Source organism: Gobio gobio, assembly GCF_949357685.1.
Source record: "Gobio gobio genome assembly, chromosome: 16".
Classification (NCBI taxonomy): Eukaryota; Metazoa; Chordata; class Actinopteri; order Cypriniformes; family Gobionidae; genus Gobio; species Gobio gobio.
The window spans coordinates 4,299,499-4,322,523 of record NC_137109.1 but is presented as its reverse complement, the minus strand read 5'-3'; the positions used below and the strand labels follow the sequence as shown (position 1 = coordinate 4,322,523).

General features: G+C 45.7%; 1 protein-coding gene across 1 annotated transcript in view; it reads left to right on the top strand.

The window, feature by feature from the left end:
• The window catches only part of LOC307139515 (uncharacterized protein), a 34,507-nt gene extending 16,783 nt beyond the window's left edge, over positions 1-17,724 (top strand). The window contains 7 exon segments of the mRNA XM_079838510.1: positions 8,806-8,894; positions 8,948-9,121; positions 11,979-12,074; positions 12,195-12,419; positions 12,530-12,552; positions 12,635-12,753; positions 16,309-17,724. Coding sequence (XP_079694636.1) covers positions 8,806-8,894; positions 8,948-9,121; positions 11,979-12,074; positions 12,195-12,419; positions 12,530-12,552; positions 12,635-12,753; positions 16,309-16,853 — 1,271 coding nt within the window. The 3' untranslated portion in view covers positions 16,854-17,724.
• Positions 17,725-23,025: the final 5,301 nt, after the last annotated feature.

Below are 23,025 nucleotides of genomic sequence, written 5' to 3'. Positions count from 1 at the left end.
AACCTGGATTCACATGTTCACGCACCTGCAGCGTTTCTGACAACAGAGAAAAAAACTGAATAAAATATTAATAAAAAGCATAAAATAAATAGGCCTACACTAAATATTTTCACATGAACAATTACCAAATTAGGATGACAAAACGAAAATACGCTGAATCCGTTTGAAGCTTTGAAGAATCTGAATTTTTTTTTCCGTCACATAAAAATAGCAGGCCTACCTCAATCCTCACCTTGTATGGTTTTTATTTTTTAAAAGTAACATGTCTAAGTGATGTGGGTTAGTCTGGAGCACAGCCTGTTGACAGTTAGACCCGCGGCAGAAAACAGCCTCTCAAGCCTTGCTTACTTTCGTCTGGCTCCGCAGCGCAGGCGCCTTCTCTGAGAAAAATCTTACTTTCGGTTAACGTTAAACTGTCAATATGAGCATCCCTAATCACAAATACTGAAACCTAGCAGTTAATTAATAATAGGCTAATCAGACACACACACACAATAAATCCCCAATGTGTTTAATGGACTGTCCCTCCCTTGCTCAGAAAGGTTTTTTTTTCTCCATAAGCCCTTGAACATATAAAGAGCTCACGGAATACAGTAAATTATAAGCAAAGATTATTGTGTTTATAGTTCATATCAAACACTATATATGCACTCCTGTAACTTTCACCACAGAAAAAAAATTAAAAAATTGGGTGATGACCTCACACCGCGGTAGGCATCTCATTACCGCAATATTGTGGTGATGCGGTTATCATCACACCCCTAACCGACAGCCAATGAGAGAGCAAGATACAGGGCAGCTGGAGGTTCAGGGAGGAGTTATAGACCATAATATCAGTATTTAATAGATATATTTACAATTATATTAAACAGAAACAAAGCACAAACATTTGCTTTACCAGCCGCAACAGTAGCACATTGCAAAATGATTTATGTACCTCCAACTCAATCATTGCTCCCTGTGTCTCCCCAACCATTTCCTCCTCCATAATCTTTTTATTTTTCTCCTTTTTGCTGCAAATCAGCGCACAGACAATTTGGATCGCAAGTTTCTGCACTGCAGTCTATATTTTTAATAACAATTACAGTCTCACGTGAGAACTCCAGTCTGACGCTCGTGTGATCTTGCGCTGTTTCCTTCTCACTTCTTGTGTGTGTTTTGTTGTGAAACATAATTTGCGGACGGGACAGAGCTGTCGGCGATTCTTCCTCTTGTACAGTCATGCAGTGTGAAACCCCCTGTGGCTGATCCGTCAGTCAGTGTGAACACAGCAGAGACTGAATGCTGGCCCAGATAGTCATACATTGTGAAAAGAGCAGTGATCCGACGAGTTTGAAAACCGTGCAGCCTGAACTAGGCATAAGAGTATCAAAATCTCCACGGACGCGTCAAAGGATGGTCTCTAGGCGCAGTCTTACTAAAGCAGATGCTGACGGCTGGAAACCGATAGCCTATGCCTCTAGGACGATGACGCAAACTCAATGCAGATATGCTCAGATCGAAAAAGAATGCCTTGGGCTCGTCTTCGGATTTGAGAAATTTCATGACTATGTCTATGGCTTACCATCGTTCACAGCAGAACCGGATCATAAGCCTTTAACTGCGATTATCAGAAAAAATCTGAAAGAGATGTCTCCACGCATTCAGCGTCTAATGATGAGACTGCAACGGTATGACTTTGAATTAGTCTATACTCCAGGAAAATACATAGTCCTAGCAGATGCATTATCTCGAGCAACACTAACATGCAAATCCACAGATGTGAGTTCCACGGAAGATGATGTGAAAGTGTTTAGTGCCCACATGGCTTTTCTAAGAGGGTCCGATTTAAGAACATCCACATCCAGAGCAGAATTAAAGAAACAAAATTCAGCCACAAATTCACTTCCATTCTGTGAGAAATTGAAAAGTGTCCATGATTTGAAGAGTGATCTGTAAAAGAGACTCAGTCCAGACAAATCCAGTTTGTTAAAGGATTAGTTCACTTTTAAATAAACTTTTGCTGATAATTTCCTCACCCCATGTCATCCAAGATGTCCATGTCTTTCTTTCTGCAGTCGAAAAGAAATTAATGTTTTGGATGAAAACAGTCCAGGGGTTCCCTTTCGAAAGGGAACTCGCGCTGCGTCAGCTTCGACGCTACGGGGAACGCCTCCAGCGTGACTGGTGCCTGAAATCACATTGAATCACGTCAATCCTATTGACCGGCGACAGCCTATGATGTCATCAAGGTGCGACCAGGAAGTATATAAGGGCGCCTTGCCAACATGACAGTATCTTTTCGTCTTCAGGGACTGTTTTGCCTGTCTTCACGTGAAACGTCTACAAGAAGGATAACAATGAAGTGTGCCACTTCTGCAGGTGTGTTTTGAATGTGTATCTTGCGCTTTGGATACACACACACTTTGCGTTTACTGTCTGGGAGAAGAGCATACATGAGAGGTTTGCGAACCTCTTGTGAAAGTACTTGTGAAAGTATTTGTGAGCGTTGTCCTCTGGAAACGCTCCGCTCTCGGTGGGACCTCTTCTCGAGAGGAGAGGTTTCAGCATCTGGGAACGGCCACGCTCGAGCTGAGGCTGAGCGGCGTCCAAATACCAAAAGCGCTTCCCAGATGGATCGGGCTCGTCGCTTGGAGACAGTTATGGCTCTTGAGGACGATCCAGATCACGAGAGGCGGACCTCGGAGGAAGGAGCTGGATTTATGTTCCTCCTCCTCGTCTGCTGCTCTTCCACTCGAGCAGAGGATGGGTGAGTCAGTTAAAAATGCTGAAGCTTTTCTTACCATCCTGTCCCATGTACGGGAGTTGCTGGAAGTCATGGAACGCGCTGCGGGTAGACTGCAGCTGCCTTTGCGGTGCGTGAGGAGAAAGGCTGAGCGTCCAAACAGTTCGGACGATCGGTTTCTCTCCGCCCATGACCTCCCAACTCCTGGGAGTCTTCCATTCCTTCCAGATCTCCATCAGCAGATCTCGAGGGAATGGAAGAAACCTTACTCAGCCCCGCATCTGTCGACATCGGCGAGCTAGATGTCGCTGATGTCTAGGGACTGCCTGGCTGGGTATGTGTCGATGCCGCCCGTGGACGAGATGTTATGTTAATCTCGCCTTTGGGCGGCCGGCGACACTGTGGCTCCCACCCTGCCGGTCTAAACGCTGAATGGCAGGGCGTACATGTCAGTGGGTCGCGCTGCAGCGGCTTTGCACACCACAGCTGTGTTGCAGGCTGTGTTGCAGGCAGACCTGCTGAGGGACCTCGATCAGGGGGGAGGGACCCCCTGAGGCGGTAGTCGAGTCGCGCCGGACCGCGGTTTTTGCTCTCCAGGCCACCGTTCAGATAGCGCCGATGGCGGCGAGGGTGGCCACGGAGAGACATCTGTGGTTAAACCGTTTGGACATCGGGGAGAAGGAAAAAATTCTTTCTCCCTGATGCCCCGGTTTCGCCATCTGAACTTTTCGCACCTCCGTAGAGGCGGTGGTGGGGAGGTTCGGAGAGGCGAAGGCGCGCTCGGCGGCATTCAGATGCATTCCGCTGAGGTCCGGGACCGCGCCCAGGCAGTCGGGTGTCCCCGGCCCGTCCCAGTCTGAGGGCTGGAGACGGGAATAGCGAGCCAACGTCGCCTCTCGAGCGCCCCGCTGCGGAGGACTGGGGCGCAGGGGAGGCGGGACACCCGCGACAGGAAGAGGAAGGAAGCCGGGGCTGGTAACCGGAACCAGCGCAGGCAGCAGACTCCACCCCCCGAGGAGCGCGGAGATGAACGCTGCCTTTTTTCCCTTCCTCTGGTTTTTCCCCCGGGCGCTTTTACATCAGGCCGGTGGCCTATGATGAGCAGAAAATGTAAGATTCTGCCGGCTCGCCTGGCTTGTTTGGTGAAAGCGCCCCCCTCAGGATGGCGGGCGGATACTAGCCTTATGGCTGGCTGGAAGCACCGCTGGGAGCGATCGGTGAGTCCCCCTCTCTGAGGGTGAAACATTTTCAAAACTATGTTTTTCAGAACTCCTATACCTTCGCTCGCCTGAGAGGTTTTCTGGGGAAATTTGGATCGCCGCTGGATCTTCGCAGGGCCTGCAGCTCCCCGTGAGTAAGCTAAGAACGATCTTCTTTGCAACATTATGATGGTTGTGTGTGAATACTTCACTTTCTGCTAGAGAGTTTGCTGCCTCTCCGTGCTATATTTTTTCCCCATTGTTTGGGTAACTGAATCGCGCTCTCGCCTGAGGGCTTGTAGTGTAAGGGGTGAGCTGTGTTTTTTCCTAGCGTAAAGTGAAAAGTAGCTGAAGACCGGGTACGCGCTAATGCACAAGCTGTAGTGAGATCTGCGCCCAGCTCTGCGGAGCTTTGAAAAAGGGTTTTTTTAGAGGTGATAATATTTCTTTCCCGGGCCCTGAGTAGATCTAGTGCGGACTTATGTCGCACCACTTGGCCTAGGCTTTGTCAAGGATGGGGGCGTTTCCCTTTTAATAAAGGTGTTCGCCCCTGGCCTGTCTTTTCATTTAAAAACATGGCGTTGTTTATGCATCCTTGTTTCAGCCTCCTCTGTTACAGAGTCGTCAGGCCAAGGCCCGCCCCCTTCTCTGCGTTCTGGGGTCACGTGCAATGCAGACGAGGATGTTGCAGGAGACAGCGACTTTGTCAGTAGTCGTGGGGTGGAATTAAGCGTCTTTCGCCGGTTTGCGGTTAGACTTTATCTGCTGTTTCCGCCTTTCGGAGCTTGGTGGCCGCCATCTGCTGGCGGCCCCCGGCCTCTTCCTGGAGGATGGTACGGCCGGTGGTTTTTCACATTTCTGTGATATTGTTCCTTTGCTTTATGTCTCTGCTTCACCTCCTTTAGGGCCCGGGTTGAGCAGAACATCGGATAATCCTTCTGTCGGTATGGTTCTGGTCGGATGCTCCCCTGAGGCCCGAGCATTGCCAATGACTGACGCCCTCGCAATCAAGGTTGGCCGCTGCATGGAAAGAAAGACAGCCGCCCCGATGCAGGTGACGTAAGCTGTACTCCCCTCGCTTTAGAGGGTCTTTGCTGAGCACTTCTGCTGAGTACACTGCTGTTGGCAATGTGATTAGGTCCATGTTTGTAGGCCCTGCCCAAGAGACTGCGCCGTCCTGGGGGCCCTAGGACACGACGAAGCAGGTTGTCCCTAGCTGCCTCTGGGATGGAGCCAGCCCCAGGTGCGGGTATAGGAGCCAGCTGGCTCTGAGGGGCCAGCTTGGACGGTCTGGGCAGTTGGACTTCAGGACAGGTAGTAGGCGCTAACCGGCCTCCTTGCAGGAAAGTCCCGACACTATGGCCCACGAGTGGGCCTCGGAGGCTCTTCTCCACTGGTGTCGACGTCAGCAGTGACCCGTCATTGGCCCTGGGGATGAGTCCCCAGGTGTTAACTGGTTTTCCAGGCCTTCGTCAGCAGTAGACAGCTGCCGTCAGCCCAGGTAGCAGCAGCCAGCATTCTTAGAGTAAGGCTCCCAGTCTGGGTTTCCTTCGCTCAGGAGTTAGGCCCTGTTTGGCCTCCCTGAGAGCCTGCTGTGGTCAGCAGGCACTGTTTGGTCTCCCCTGAGGGGGCACCATAGGCATTAAGTCCCTCGACGGCTGGTACGAGCTGCTGAATAGGTGGTAGGCGCTACTGGGCCTCCCTATGGGCCTGCTGTGGGGTAAGCAGGCCCACTTGACCTCCTCTGCGGATGGCGTTCCTGGGCCCCAGTCACTGGATGGCTAGCACGAGTGTTAGCAGGTAGTAGGCCTCATCCGGCCTCCCTGAGTGACCTCCCTGGAGGCAAACTCCCGGAAATGAAGTACTATGAGTAGCAGCTTCTGCTATCAGGTGGTAGGCATGGTGGCCTCCCTGACGATGAGCTCACGGTTCCGGTTCCCAGTCACTGTGGTAATGAGCGTGATGTGCGAAGCACGACGGACGGCATGCTCTGCTACCAGGTGGAGGCATTGCGCCTCCCTGGAATCGTTCCCCGGTCCCCAGTTTTGGTAACGGATCGTAGCATGGGTTGCTATCAGGCAAAGCTGCACGGGCTTCCCTGAGGGGATTCGCTTTGGAGTAGTAGGCCCACGTGGCCTCCTCTGAGGGCACGCTCTGGTCTCATGGTTCCTGGATAAATCCAGTCAATGAGCAGAGGCCGGCTCCCCGGCCGCTGTGGTGTGCATAAAGTGCTATAAGTGGCACTTTTTTGCTATCAGGTGGTAGGCATGGTACCTCCCTGAAAGCGAGCTCCCGGTCCCCAGCCGCTGTGGTGAGCTTGAGGCGCTATGAGTAGCACACTCAGTTTGGCTATGAGTGCCCGATGTCTTGCAGTTGGTAGGTCCGCTTGGCCTTCCTGATTAAGCGAGTCCCTGGTCTTCCCAGCTACCTCGAGGGCTAGCACGACTGCGATCAGGTATCAGGCCCGTTGGCCTTCCTGAGGACGAGCGCTGCTTTGGATGCGCGAGCGGTCTATCAGGTTACCAGGTGGAGGCCTCTCTCGGCCTCCCTGGGGGACGAGTTCCCTAGGCGGGAACACACAACTGGCTTTTTTGCTGACAGCTAGTGGCTACCCGCTATCAGGCACCGCCCTCTGGCCGTTTGCGAGACCTGAAGGCGGTGTTCTTACCCTAGCACGACGAAGTGTCACTGCGGCTATGTGGTCCCGACAGGACGGGACCTTCATAGTAGGCCTACGGCATGGTTGCCTACCGGGCAGGCTTATGAGCTCCTCTCAAACGAGGGTCTATTGTGAGCTTACAGCCTCCTGGGGCTGTTCTATTGGTGGTAGGTCCCGAGGGGGCCCTCCCGATATATTCAGCCTATAAGGCCTTTGGCCTCCTAAGCACGTTTTAAAATAAGTGCTTGGTAGATCCGAGGATCGAGCGGCCCCTCGCTAGCAAAGGTTTGAAAAGCACTTCGCTGAGCGCTGCTCTCCGGGATAACCCGTCCCTGAGGTCCGGCTAGTCGGTGATGCTGCCCTTTCTTGCAGCACCCTAGCGGGATGTCTCTTCGGAGGCGAGTACCAGAGGCTCTGTACTGTACAGACAGGGTTGACCGTATTACGTGTCCCATACTAGACTGGGTCACCTGGTCAGGTCTCCCTGGTGGCATTCGGTGATAATCTCCCGAATAGTGATTGGCATAGGGTTCCCTCGTAGTTCCCTTGCCACGTTCCCTTAAAGGAACCCCTTCTGAGTCGAATGGGTTGGTTCCAGGCCTTTGAGCAAGGCCTGGGAAGGAACTCATACGTGTGAAGTTTTCCTTCTCAGGCGATAAGCTTGGGCTTTGACCGTAGGGAGCGCTGTCACTGACAGCCTAACGTGACCAGAAGGGGAGTGGTTCAGGCTTTTCAGCAAGATTTGCTTGTCTTGACAGTTGTCACTGCCAGTGGGCATGCACTCCCGTCGGCATGGCGGCGTTGGTATATCGTTCCCCGTAGCGTCGAAGCTGACGCAGCGCGAGTTCCCTTTCGAAAGGGAACGTCTCAGGTTACAAATGTAACCATTGTTCCCTGAGAACAGGGAACGAGACGCTGCGTCGCTTTGCCATGCCGCAGGGCCTGCCTGCCGAAACAGTCCCTTCAGACGATAGATACTGTCATGTTGGCAAGGCGCCCTTATATACTTCCTGGTCGCACCTTGATGACATCATAGGCTGTCGCCGGTCAATAGGATTGACGTGATTCAATGTGATTTCAGGCACCAGTCACGCTGGAGGCGTTCCCCGTAGCGTCGAAGCTGACGCAGCGTCTCGTTCCCTGTTCTCAGGGAACAATGGTTACATTTGTAACCTGAGACGTTTTCTCCATATAATGGACTTCAATGGGCTCCAAACGGTTCAAGGTCCAAATGACAGTTTCAGTGCAGCTTCAAAGGGCTTTAAACGACACCAGACGATGAATAAGGGTCTTATCTAGCGAAACCATCAGTTTCTTTGAAAAACCCAGCAGTATTTATGCTATTATTTTACCTCTTAACAGGAGAAACGTGATCATCTCTGAGCTCCGCCATAACTTCCGGGGAGTGAGGTCAAAATAGATCAAAGGTGCAAAGGTGAACTTTTATAATACAAGTTTGAAGAGGCGACCTCATTAAACACAATACAACAATCCTCAATAGTGTCAGAGTTCATAGCACGACAGCTGCGAGTGGACACACATGATTTCTCCACAGGGTATGAAAGGGAAACGTTGAAAGAATACGCAGAGTTAACAAGGTAATGAGACAGCTGAATATAATCAAGCATAGTGAGTCCAGGCAGTGGGTTATGGGTAATGTAGTCCATGATAAGATAGCACAAGAGTCAGGAGGAGAGCCCCCTAGTGGAGATCATGAGCACTCCAGCTGGAGGAGGAGACAGTCTTATAGTATGACACACTAGCAGTTCATCAAAGGAGTTTTTTTTTTTTCATCTTCAAATTATGCCAATGTACATGTTTATGTGACTTAAAGTTATGAACAGTCTTAAAGAAAAGAAAAAGAAGACTAACTTGTGACTAGTTTTAGTGGTTTATGTAACCCCAGAAACTCCACCCTCTTACAAAACCTATCAGGAAGTGACTAGTCTTATTATTTCTTACTTTCACTTTTACTGAAAGCTAAAACGAGTCAGTGTTGTGAAGAACAGAGGAGGACATTATATTAGGATTATTGCGTATTTCTGAATTAGATTTTGATTGTATTGGTTATTTACTTTTCAAAGCAAAGTTTAGAAAGTGAAAGTGAATTGTAGATTATTGGATCTTTTACAAGACGAGGAAATGGATTCAAAATCTGTTGAAGATCCTACTTGTCCTATTTGCTATGAAATCTTCAAGGTTCCTGTTTTTCTGTCCTGTAGTCACAGTATTTGTAAAGAGTGTCTACAACAGTTCTGGAAAACTAAGGAATCTCAGGAGTGTCCCGTCTGCAGGAGAAGATCCTCAAGAGGTGAACCGCCAGTTAATCTAGAGTTAAAAAACTTGTGTGATTCATTGATAAAGGAGAGAAATGAGAGGCGTTCATCAGAGTCTGAGGAGATCTGCAGTTTACACAGTGAGAAACTCAAACTCTTCTGTCTGGAGGACAAACAGCCTGTGTGTTTAGTGTGCATAGTCTCAAAACAACATGACAATCATAAATTCAGACCCATCAGTGAAGTGGTTTCATCTTACAAGGTAAGACAAATGTCTCTCATTTCATGTGCTAAATACAGTGATAAACACACAGTACTATTTGTGTGTACAATAGACTAGTAGCCTATTTACTTTTGCTCAGACTTATGCTGCCTTCACGTGCTATCGGAATTATCGTAAATACGAGTTTCCTAGGTAAAAATTGCACATGAACGCCCTCTGATGTCGTGTTTACCACTGGGAAGTTCGGAAATAATTTTGATACGACAAAAATTCCCGAGATGGGCGTGTCATAAGCTTTAAACATGGTGGCGGGGAGAACTAGGCTACTGCTGTGGCAGGTGTGGTTTTATTGTTTTTTTTCCAAAACAGCTAGGTCGTCTTATCTTGACATTAATGTAGTACATATTTACATGTAAGAGTAATCATATGAAGCGTATTGTATGTTTGGTACACAGCGAAAATAGCCTGCATTTGACTGAAATTACAGAATCAGCAGAAAGCGGACTATCTGGAATGTTTATATGGTTGTCGGTGATGGGACACTACATATGATGTTGGTTTTAATAAGATTTTCCCAATAAATAGGCATGAATAACCTGGTGTCCACCATGATTCCTGTTCACTCCGACAACAAAGCACTTGAATGCAACAAGCTCGTAATCACGACTTCTAAAGTGGGAATTAGGATATTTCCGATAGCACGTGAAGGCAGCATAAATCTCCATGACTTATACAATGACATATATTCTTGAATGTAACAGCATTGCCACAAAACATGTTTTTAGAAAATAGATGTTATGGGTTATTAATATTTTTTTCAATAATAATATGTGATTTATTACAAGACACACCAAAAGTGTTTGACACTAACATACACTATATTGCCAAAAGTATTGTGCCGTCCCTCAAAATCATTGAGTTCAGGTGTTCAATCCCTTCATGGCCACAGGTGAATAACTCAAGCTCTAGGCCTGCAGACGCTTCTACACACATTAGTGAGAGAATGGGCCGCTCTCAGGAGTGTGTGTGTGTGTGTGTGTGTGTGTGTGTTCGCTTCTACACACATTAGTGAGAGAATGGGCCGCTCTCAGGAGTGTGTGTGTGTGTGTGTGTGTGTGTGTGTGTGTGTGTTCGCTTCTACACACATTAGTGAGAGAATGGGCCGCTCTCAGGAGTGTGTGTGTGTGTGTGTGTGTGTGTGTGTTCGCTTCTACACACATTAGTGAGAGAATGGGCCGCTCTCAGGAGTGTGTGTGTGTGTGTGTGTGTGTGTTCGCTTCTACACACATTAGTGAGAGAATGGGCCGCTCTCAGGAGTGAGTGTGTGTGTGTGTGTGTGTGTGTTCGCTTCTACACACATTAGTGAGAGAATGGGCCGCTCTCAGGAGTGAGTGTGTGTGTGTGTGTGTGTTCGCTTCTACACACATTAGTGAGAGAATGGGCCGCTCTCAGGAGTGAGTGTGTGTGTGTGTGTTCGCTTCTACACACATTAGTGAGAGAATGGGCCGCTCTCAGGAGTGAGTGTGTGTGTGTGTGTGTGTTCGCTTCTACACACATTAGTGAGAGAATGGGCCGCTCTCAGGAGTGAGTGTGTGTGTGTGTGTGTGTTCGCTTCTACACACATTAGTGAGAGAATGGGCCGCTCTCAGGAGTGAGTGTGTGTGTGTGTGTGTGTTCGCTTCTACACACATTAGTGAGAGAATGGGCCGCTCTCAGGAGTGTGTGTGTGTGTGTGTGTGTTCGCTTCTACACACATTAGTGAGAGAATGGGCCGCTCTCAGGAGCTCAGAGAACTCAAGTGTGGGGCCGTGATCGGTGGACACCTGTGCAATAAGTCCATTCGGGACATTTCCTCACTGATAAATATTCCACGCTTAACTGTTAGTGGTGTTATAACAAAGTGGAAGCAATTGGGAACCACAGCAACTCAGACACAAAGTGAAGTCACAGAGCGGGGTCAGCACATGCTGAGGGTCACAGAAATCGCCAACTTTCTGCAGAGTCAAGAGCTCCAGACCTCCAAACTTGTGTGTCCTTCAGATGAGCTCAAGAACAGTGTGTAGAGCTTCAGGGAATGGGTTTCCATGGCCGAGCAGCTCATCCAAGCCTTACATCACCAAGTGCAATGTAAAGCGTGGGATGCAGTGGGGTAAAGTGCGCCGCCACTGGACTCTAGAGCAGTGGAGACGTGTTCTCTGAGTGACCAATCACGCTTCTCTGTCTGACAATCCCTTGGACGAGTCTGGGTTTGGCGGTTGCCAGGAGAACGGGACTTGCCTGACTGCATTGTGCCAAGTGTAAAGTTTGGTGGAGGGGGGATTATGGGGTGGGGTTGTTTTTCAGGGGTTGGGCTTGGCCCCTTAGTTCCAGTGAAAGGAACTCTTAATGCTTCACCCAGACATTTTGGACAATTTCATGCTCCCAACTTTGTGGGAACAGTTTGGGGACGGCCCCTTCCTGTCCCAACATGACTGACCAGTGCAAAAAGCGTCGCTCCATAAAGACATGATGAGGAGTTTGGTGTGGAGGAACTGGACTGGCCTGCACAGAGTCCTGACCTCAACTCAATAGAACAGCTTTGGGATGAATTAGAGCGGAGACTGAGAGCCAGGCCTTCTCGTCCAACATCAGTGCCTGACCTCACAAATGCGCTTCTAGAAGAATCCCCATAAACACACTCCTAAACCTTGAGGAAAGCCAGAAGAGCTGAAGCTGTTAGAGTTTAATGTTCATCATTTGTTCAATATATGTCCTGCCATTTGCAGGCACAAATGCTTCTGAGATTAACACATTCATCATAAAAAAATATTTATATAACAATAAAAACATCCAGACACACAATGTTTAAACCTCTTATAGCTTCATAAATTTCACAGATTTTCATCTTAACCTGTAGGAGGAATTTAATACAGCGCTGACGTCCTTACAAAACAAGCTCAAACATGGGAAAAAACTGAAACGAACGTGTGCTAAAACAATCCAACACATCGAGGTGAGGATGTGTAAAGAGTTAAACACTCAACATTCACACACACAGTTTATTATTGACATTAGTGGAGTGTGTGTTCACACAGAGCTGACTGAAGTGAATGTGATGTGATTTCAGTCTCAAGCTGAGCACACAGAGCGTCAGATTAAAGAAGAGTTTGAGAAGCTTCATCAGTTTCTCAGAGACGAAGAAGAAGCTACAATCACTGCACTGAGGGAGGAAGAGGAGCAGAAGAAGCAGATGATGAAGGAGAAGCTGGAGGAGATGAACACACACATCTCAGCTCTTTCACACACAATCAGAGACATGGAGGAGATGATGAAAGCCAATGACGTCTCGTTTCTAAAGGTGACCAATCAATCTGGCTTCATTCTTTGAGCAGAAAACAACTTGAGACTCACTGACAATGAGAGTGTTTGATAAGATATTAACATGTTTTCAAACTCTATATTTTCCAGAACTTTAGCGTCTCAATGGAAAGGTGAGTGAGCTGCTCGTATCTCTTCTCTCAGTGGATCTGAACTCAAATTCACTGCAGTTCTGACTCCTGAATGTTCCTCCAGAGTCCAGATCTCACAGCCGGATCCACGGATGAGTTCTGGAGCTTTGATTGATGTGTCCCGTTACCTGGGTAACCTGCCGTTCAGAGTCTGGAAGAAGATGCTGGAAACTGTCCAACACAGTGAGTCTCAGCAGATCTGACACCAGCGCAAAACATCCTTCAGAAAGAAACACACACAACATTAACATCTGAGAGAAATATATTTAATAATCTCTTGAATTTGTGAGTTAATCTGAACTGTATTTCAGAAGATCATCAGATCATACAGTGAACTCATAATGACTACAGAAGTCTGTTCCTCATGGTCTCTGCTTATGTATTAGGATACAATAGTGTTTATTAAGTTGGCCTGGAAGAGCCATTTAATTAAATTTAATCGGCCAATCCGATTAAACTTAATATTATTATTATTATTTTTCTTACTCTAAATTTCTGACTCTAATGGTGCGTTCACACCGGACGCGAATGACGTGATTCGCTCGAGTGATTTACATGTTAAGTCAATGCAAAGACGCGAATAGACATTCTGCGGTGCGATTCGCGCGAATGAGGCGGCGCGAGAATTGAGCGTTTGACGCGTGAATGGCGCGAATCGCCCAAGTTGAAAAATCTGAACTTTGGCGGATATTCGCTCCGCGTTAGCCAATCAGGAGCTTGCTCTAGTAGTGACAACAATGAGGAGAAAATCTGTATATTAAAAGATTAGTTCACTTTTAAATAAACTTTTGATGATCATTTACTCACCCCCATGTCATCCAAGATGTCCATGTCTTTCTTTCTGCAGTCGAAAAGAAATTAAGGTTTTGGATGAAAACAGTCCAGGGGTTTCCTCCATATAATGCACTTCAATGGGCTCCAAACGGTCCAAGGTCCAAATGACAGTTTCAGTGCAGCTTTAAACGATATCAGACGATGAATAAGGGTCTTATCTAGCCAAACCATCAGTTTCTGAGAGAAACCCAGCAGTATTTATGCTATTATTTTACCTCTTATCAGACGAACGTGATCATCTCTGAGCTCCGCCATAACTTCCGCAAAGTGAGGTCAAATACGATCGTGGTCATAGATATATCGATAGTAGATGCCTCATTCTAATGGACCGTGCAGGCGCTAATGAGGCATCTACGTATACTTCTATGACCACGCTCGTATTTGGACTGTTTGGAGCCCATTGAAGTCCATTATATGGAGAAAACCCCTGGAATGTTTTCATCCAAAACCTTAATTTCTTTTCGACTGCAGAAAGAAAGACATGGACATCTTGGATGACATGGGGGTGAGGAAATTATCAGCAAAAGTTTATTTAAAAGTGAACTAATCCTTTAATATCTGGTTCAGACAATATAATTATCACTGTGATAACATGAAATGACATGAAACACAACCCAGTCTCTTTTTGTTAAATGCAATGTATGATCAATAATACAAAAGTAGAAGTAAAAGGTATAATAAGCAGTGTTGGGGAAGCTACTCTGAAACAGTAGTTTGACAAGCTACAAGCTACTTAAACATGAAAGTAGTTCAACTACAGCCAAGCTACCCTTCTGAAAAAGTAGTTAGATACACTACAAGTTACTACCAAAATGTAGCTAGCTACATCGAAACTACTTTTATTTATTTTTTTACAATTAAATGCATATTTACAAATAACTGAATAATCGTTAATGAAGAATGTTTTAAGTTAAATGTTTGGGGTTTAAAACAACACAATGCAATACAATTATGATAAGAGTAAAGTTTTATTTTGTAAACTATCCAAATATACAATACTCAAATGTAGTCTATATCTCAAACTGACTGTCAAGTGCAAAATCGCTACAAATGTCATGTCCCATCAATGCAGGAACAAAATATAAGCAACTTTGATACACAGGAGTAGACAAAAATGCATATATATATATATATATAGCAGGATAATCAATTTAAAAAGGCTATTATTCACCTGTATGTGCTTGAAGTCTTCGACGCAGACAGCGTTTAAATCTTTTGTTTGTATAAATCAAGTGTGACCTTTACTAGTCGATTTGTGTGAAGTTATCAACCCACTCCTGTACGTCCTTTGCATAATCATCAGACGATCTCTTCTCTGTGAACCGTAAAGCCGCAAGATGTGCAATGAAATAAAGATGGTAGTAACGCGCGATTTTAGTATGTGATCAAATAAGTAGAAAAATGTAGTTAAGTTAGTAGCTTAGCTACTTGTAGTTAACTACTCCCCAACACTGATAATCAGCTATACATGAAATAAAGCAAACAATTCAGTCAAACATTCAAAGTCAGCGCTAGTCGGCTACAACGGTAACGTAAAGCTAAATAGCCTAAAAATAAAAAAGTAAGGAAACTTCACTTTGCCCTCAGCCTAAACGATTCGCCAGGGAACAAATTATAGATCCATGAGACCAAAGATCGGCCGTTACATCATCACAAGACGAATTATATCTGGAGCCGCCACAGAGACATCAGAGCTGCGGCAGAAGAACTGGCTGAGGAAAAGCTGCTCTGTTGTGAAGTGAATGTCACGCGAATGAAGCGAGTAAACTCAAAATGTTCAAGCGTCCAACTTCGCACGAATTATTCGCGTCATTCGCGTCCAGTATCAGACCTTCAGACGGTTCTGGCTCGAGTTGCTATATCTTTTCCAACTGATCGGACTTACGCTTTTCCTAAAAATGCTGATTAAAACTCGGAAAAACTCCCATAGACTTTCATTGACGGAATGTTCAGATTTTCAAACTGTCCAACTGTCAAAAATTCAAATCTAAACACTGAAGCCCAGACTCACTCCAACTGACATTCAATGAACTAAACCATAGAGACTCATTAAACTATCTATCTATCTATCTATCTATCTATCTATCTATCTATCTATCTATCTATCTATCTATCTATCTATCTATCTATCTATCTATCTATCTATCTATCTATCTATCATAGCAACCACCCAGAATACCCTAGCAACCACAGAACATCCTAGCAACTGCGTAGCAACCACCCAGAACACCATAGAGGTACCACACCAAGTGTACCCTAGCAACCACATAGCAAGACCGTAGCAACCACTCAGAATACCCTAGCAACCGCATAGCAACACCCTAGCAACCACCCTGAGTACCCTAGCAACCAAATAGCAAGACCTTAGCAACCACCCAAGTACCCTAGCAACCACATAACAAGACCCTAGCAACCACACAGAGTACCCTAGCAACCACATAGCAACCACCCCAAATACCATAGCAACCGCATAGCAACCACCCTAGCAACCACATACACCCCAAGTACCTTAGCAACCGCATAGCAACCACCCTAGCAACCACCTGAGTACCCTAGCAACCACATAGCAAGACCTTACCAACCACCCCGAGTACCCTGGCAACCGCACAGCAACCACCTGAGTACCCTAGCAACCGCATAGCAGGTCTAAACTACTAACTAAAACTCAAACTATTTCAAACTTTAAACTTTTCTAACTTTTTCAAACTTTCTGGTCCAGCTTTTTCAAGCCAATTAAAGTTTGTCTCGATCTTTTTAATCTAGTTGAATACTGATATTAAACCTGAAGCCTCAATCCATTCTGACAGAAACTGAGAGACCATTGTTATGATAGCAGGATTTATGTTTTATATTTACATTTCTGATCATATTTCCTCCTGTAATCTGATGTTCTTCTCTTTGCAGCTCCGTTGACTCTAGATCCAAACACAGCATCTCCTCGTCTCACACTCTCGTCTGATCTGACCAGTGTTTTGCTCAGTGATGAAGATAAAACACTTCCTGATAATCCAGAGAGGATTGACAGGTGTGCATGTGTCCTGGGATCTGAGGGCTTTAACTCAGGAACACACTGCTGGGATGTGGAGGTTGGGGACAATACACTCTGGAGTCTTGGAATAACCACAGCATCAAACCAAAGGAAGGGACGGGTTTTCTTCAAGTCTAATGTCTGGCGTGTGCGGTACTGGTTCAGCGAATACAGCTCAAAATCCCCAGATCAATCCTACACTCTCATTACTGTTAAAGTGAAGCTTCAGCGTGTGAGAGTTCAGCTGGACTATGACAGAGGAACAGTGTCATTCTCTGATCCTGTCACTAACACACATTTACTCACATTCAGGACGTCCTTCACAGAGACTGTGTTTCCATTCTTATGTAATTACTGCACAACTTCTCCTCTGAGGATCTTACCAGTTAAACTGATCATTACAGCAGAAAATCACAGTTAAATCTGATTCTGCTTCCAGATTAATTCAGTTAGAGCAAGTTTCTTCTAGAGAAATGTACATAATATACATAGTTTTGCAAATCATGCTTCAATAATAACACTGTAATCAAAGCGTCTCATTCGTCAATCACACTTACATTTAAAATGTATCCAATAAATCGAGCTCTGGAAACATACAGTATGAATAGCAGCTGTTTATATATTCTTACATAATGTTTGACAGAATAACAAGACAAACTAAATAATTGCAAACCACTATTTAGATCATTTTTTAAATGTTTGAAAATTAACATATGTTTCTCTTTTTTATGGTTTAATTTGGTTAAAGGTTTGTTTCAGTGACAGATTTTCATGGATGCACAAAACTGCCTCATGTAACAGGAGCTGAAAAATATACACTATAAATAATAACAGAAATCACCACACCAGATGAACAATGAAGCACTTCAGTGGATTTTAAGAACAACTGCAGAGATGAATATAAGTCATGATACCATGTGCAAGACAAAATGGCCATTGATGATGTAACAGGACCGTTCTCAGCACCAGGGACTGCAGTGCATGCTGGGATTTGGTGACAGTAACAACATCAACACTGTGACTGAACTGAATAACAAAATGATCTCCTGCAGAGCTGCTTATAGACGAACTGAACTCATTTAATAGTTGATGATCTTCACAGGTATTGAACTGAACTGAATCAACACTGAACTGACTTCAGCTGAACAATGACACTGTTGTCTCTTTACAGCAGAATTGATTTCTGTTTGCATCTTTGATCATTATTTTCCTGTTTATCACTGTAAAGCTGTTCTGAAACAATCTGTATATTATAAAGCGCTGTATAAATAAAGGTGACTTGACTTAAAGTCTCAGTGAAAAGGAAATAGTGACAGATCTTTTCTTATGTGTTGTGTTCAAGTGTAACAGATTATCAGAAAAGAAAAATTGTAGGGCAAAAAATGAATGTGTACATGATGAATCGTTCACAATAAGATCTATGCTTTTACAAGACCGTGAATTTAATTTCATTCCAACTGCTTGGAAATTTCACTTATTTTATTATTATATGTATTGGTCACAATAATCTTGTGTTTAATTTGACAGAAATAAAAGTAGAATTTCAGTAGCTAATTAACTTGTGAGAAAATATATCAACACCAGAAGAGAAACTGTGCTCATTAAACCATTTGATATCACCATCAGTATTTGTGAAATAGTTTTGAGAAATCCCAGCAGTCACAGCACTGGACTCTGAACACAGCAAATAAAGAGCCAATGGGAGCGTCCCACACTTGGTTAGTCAGTTATTAAACTAGTTATGACTTGTGCAGTTGCTCCTGGTTATGATGATACGCTTCTCATATCAAGAGTCAACTGTAGGATTTTCTCCACAAAATGTGTGTGTGTGTGTGTGTGTGTGTGTGTGTGTCTCCCTCTGCTGGACAGGCTCATGTACTGCAGGAGATGATGCTGTAACTCAGTATTTCCCAACCCTGTTCCTGGAGACACACCAACATTTGTGAACTCTTCCTAATCAAACTCACTGAGGCAACTCATCAGCTCTTTAGTAAACGCTTCAAAGCTGTGTTCAAAATCATGAACTTTTAAAGATGGGTTAGGGTTAGGATTGTTTTTACTGCTAAGACAAAAGCTGAGATCCAACCCCCTGCAATAGAACAATAAAACTCACTAATCTGGAGGGAAGATCTCACAGAAAGACTGTGGGAAATCATCAGCCTGCCCAAACCTTCTCCCCTCTCCCTCGCCCGACTCCCTGCCCCCTGATTCAAGACACGGAAGGTGTAAAACCACAGATGATGTATCTTGTGAATCTATTGTTTTTCCCTTTTATTTTTGGTATCTTTTTAAAGGTCTCAGTGCGATTGGTAAAATGATTTTAACTTCACTGCAGTCACTGGTAGGATGAGGAAGATTGAAACTTATGTTAAAACTAAATGTTAATGTTAGCCTTCACCTTCGAACCTCAGACTGGTTAAACGCCAGGCTGGAGGTGGACAACTCAGAGATGGGTTCCAGTTCTTCCCAGGGGGTGGTAGCAGGGCCTCTCCTTCCCCCGGTGGGAAGAACTCATATTCCTGTCTCTGAGGACCCAGAGACCGGTGATGACGGTGTGCGCCACCCACGGGTCCCGCCACTCGCATCCATCTCTGTCGCCAGCCTCCTGGCAGAGCAGACCTGTTTGCCTCCCACGACTCTTCCCACTGCAGCCTGTTCTATTCCCTGACCGAGGGCACGTTCGGCTCGGATGCACTGGCGCACAGCTGGCCGCGGGGCCTACGCAATTATGCGTTCCCCCCAGTGAGCCTACTCGCACAGCTTGTGCAAGTTCAGGGAGGACAAGGAGCAGGTCCTTTTGGTCGCCCCGTACTGGCACGGCCGGACCTGGTTCCCCGGGCTCATACTCCTTGCGACAGCCCCTCCCTGGCCTATTCCTCTGAGACTCCTTACTCAGAGACGGGGCACCCTATGGCTGCCGCGTCCCGACCTGTGGAACCTCCAGGTTGAGTGGCCTGCCACCTACGGTGGTCGCCACCATCACTTCCGCTAGGGCAGAGTCCACTCGGCATGCCTATGCATTGAAGTGGTACCTCTTCGTCACCTGGTGCTCTTCCCGCCAAGAAGACCCATGGAAATGCCCGATCGGGTCCGTGCTCTCATTCCTCCAAGAGGGGTTGGAGCGAAGGCGGTCTCCCTCCTCCCTCAAAGTTTATGTGGCCGCAATATCTGCCCACCACGATCTCTTGGAGAATAAAAAGGTAAGTCAGCACGACCTGATCATCAGGTTCCTGAGGGGGGCGAGGAGACTGAATCCTCCTCGCTCTCCTCTCGTACCCTCTTGGGACCTCTCAGTAGTTCTAAGTGCTCTGCAGTGGCCTCCCTTTGAGCCTTTGCGGTCGGTCGATATTAAGTTCCTGTCGATGAAGACGGCTCTGCTGACCGCATTGGCCTCCGTCAAGAGGGTCGGGGACCTGCAGGCATTTTCGGTTGACGAAGCGTGCCTGGAATTCGGGCCGGCTAACTCTCACGTGATCCTGAGATCCCGGCCTGGATATGTGCCCAAGGTTCCTACCACTCCCTTCAGAGATCAGGTAGTGAACCTGCAAGCGCTGCCTTTGGAGGAGGCAGACCCAGCCTTGGCATTGCTCTGTCCAGTACGCGCTCTCCGCGCCTACGTTGACATGACGCAGTGTTTCAGGACCTCAGACCAGCTCTTTGTCTGTTATGGTGGAGAGCAAAAGGGAAGTGCTCTCTCAAAGCAAAGGCTGTCTCACTGGATAGTGGACACCATTGTTTTGGCTTACCAGCACCAAGGTCGACCATGTCCCCTTGGTGCGAGGGCATACTCCACTCGGAGTGTGGCCTCCTCTTGGGCTCTAGCGCATGGCGCCTCGCTAACAGACATCTGCAGAGCTGCAGGCTGGGCGCCACCTAACTCATTCGCCAGATTCTACAATCTCCGAGTGGAGCCAGTGTCCGACTATGTACTCGCCCCCCCCCGAGGGGCTGGTAATGGGCCAGGCTCAGGTGTCTTCGCTTCAGGTGTCTACGGACTGGATACGTGCGATATTCTCCTCAGGTGAGCTCCCCGAGAGCTCTGAGCTCCTCCAGCACTGTCGACGCCGACATCAGTTCAGTCTGTCCTTCGAGCCCAGACCCTCATGTCCGGCCAGGTGCCCCATGTGCATGGTTCCCCTCCGGCGACCCCCACATGCGTATTTCACCGTAAGTCTCCGCAGTGAGCGGGTTTCTTCCCTTGGCGTGTCCCCGCCACCCCCAGGGTTAAAAACCCACCTTCGGCTGGTACCCTAGAGTTTTCCCATATGCAGCCCTTAGCGGGTCATATGTGTACTCTTAAGTCCTCCCCACGGGTAGGCATCTTGGCATTCCCTCACTGGGATATGCTTCCCAGTGTACCTTGTTATTCCTGTGTTAAGTGGAGTCCTTCGTCCGTACTAGTCTTACGACAGGGCACTCACACTTACGCAGGGCACTGGAAGACAGCTGAGTGGCGGGATTATATTGGGACCCCCATTCGTTAGTCACTAACGTTACGTCGTAGTGACTGAACGAAAGGGAACGTCTCGGTTACGGATGTAACCCTCGTTCCCTGAGGAGGGAACAGAGACGTAACGTCCCGTTGCCACATCAGCTGTGCTACCTGGAACGCAGGAGTTCAGTCTTGGCTCCTCAAGCAGGTAACATAATGCGATATTGCCACGTACATCCTTATATACTCACGCAGTGAGGCGGAGTTACGTATGCAAATTCCGCATGCCCCATGGCATTGGCACGCCATTGGGCGTTTTCTCTAAGCTCGAAGATGATAGGCTTCTAAGCGAAACCCCCATTCGTTAGTCACTAACGTTACGTCTCCGTTCCCTCCTCAGGGAACGAGGGTTACATCCGTAACCGAGACGATCCATACTAGAATAATGATTTCAGAATCATACAAGATAAATAAAGATTAACATTTATTTTGGCCAGACAGGAAAAGTAAATAAGTAAACAAGAATCCATGGTACACAACTGATCAGCGTAAAAACATAAAACACAATTGCAAAGCAATATGAAAATAATTTCATCATGTCTGGCACAATACATGCAGTTTGGGGGTTACCACATGGGGGTTCTGACTACAGAATATTCCCCCTGATAGTTAGGTTACCCTCCCTTAAATACTCCAACTAGAACAAAAGGGTTGTAAATATTTGCAACACCCCCACCTGGTTTTGGGGGAGTGGATCAGATATCTTTGAAGAAATTCCTCAAAAGGAGGACTGAATTCTCATTAGTTTTCAATCTTTCTAATACTACTAGTGACTGCAGTGAAACTGAGGCCATTTTACCATTCGCACCGAGACCTTTAAAAAGACATCAAACATGAAAGGGATAAAACAATAGATTTACAAGATACATCATCACTGGTATATCTGCATTTGGTGACTTGAAAACAGGGCAAGGAGAGGGCAAAATGGGGAGGGGGGAGAAATGTTTGTCAGGGTGTTGTCACACAGTTTCTGTGAGATCTTCTCTCAAGATTAGTGACTTTTATTGTTCAATTGCTGGGGTGTGTATCTCAGCTTTTGTCTTAGCACCAAAACCGATCCTTACATTGCAGATATGAATAAATCTCCTGATATCATTTGTATACAACATGGTTATGCAAGTCATTAGATTTTAGGCTGAGCGGCTATGAGGTAATAAGGAAGGACAGGATTAATGGTAGAGGTGGAGGGTGTGCAACATTCATAAAAGAAAATGTGATATATAGACAAAGAAATAATGAGGCTAATGCAGAGAGCATATGTATAGAATTAATGGGTACACACAGAGTGTTAAATTTCTATAATCCATGTTCAGAATTAACAATAGATATCCTGAAAAATGCCATGGGAAAAAGGGCAAACAAAATGATTATATGTGGTGATTTTAATGCTCACAATTGTATTTGGGGTAGCAGGAGTACAGATAAAAATGGAGAAATAATAGAAGAGTTCATGGAAGATAACTCTTTAGTATGTTTAAATGATGGCAATCCAACAAGAATAGAATAGAAAGAGGTTTGGATATCACAATAGTTTCAGCATCATTAGCTGGTAAATGTATATGATCAGTATCTAAGGATAATATATATATATATATATATATATATATATATATATATATATATATATATATATATATATATATATATATATATATATATATATATACTGTATATAATTTATAACATTCTGAAAAAAAAGTCAGTAATTAGTCATTGATGAAAATAAAAAGCAGAAATATCAAACACTGACTTGAACTTTTTGAACATGAATATTGATATTCATTTATTTTCATTAATGTATTTTTCTATTAATGTTAATTATTTTTTTCTTTTACTCACAGGTCCCTTTTACACTGCAACCTTAGTTTTCAAGGCTCTTTTTAGTTGGTAAGTATTGAACCAAACATAACATTTTCATAAATAGTTATTTCTTGATTTTTTTACTCACTCACTCACTCACTCTCTCTCTCTCTCTCTCTCTCTCTCTCTCTCTCTCTCTCTCTCTCTCTCTCTCTCTCTCTCTCTCTCTCTCTCTCTCTCTCTCTCTCTCTCTCTCTCTCTCTCAGTTTCTGCATGAATGTGGCAGTGTAAGAGTTGTTCA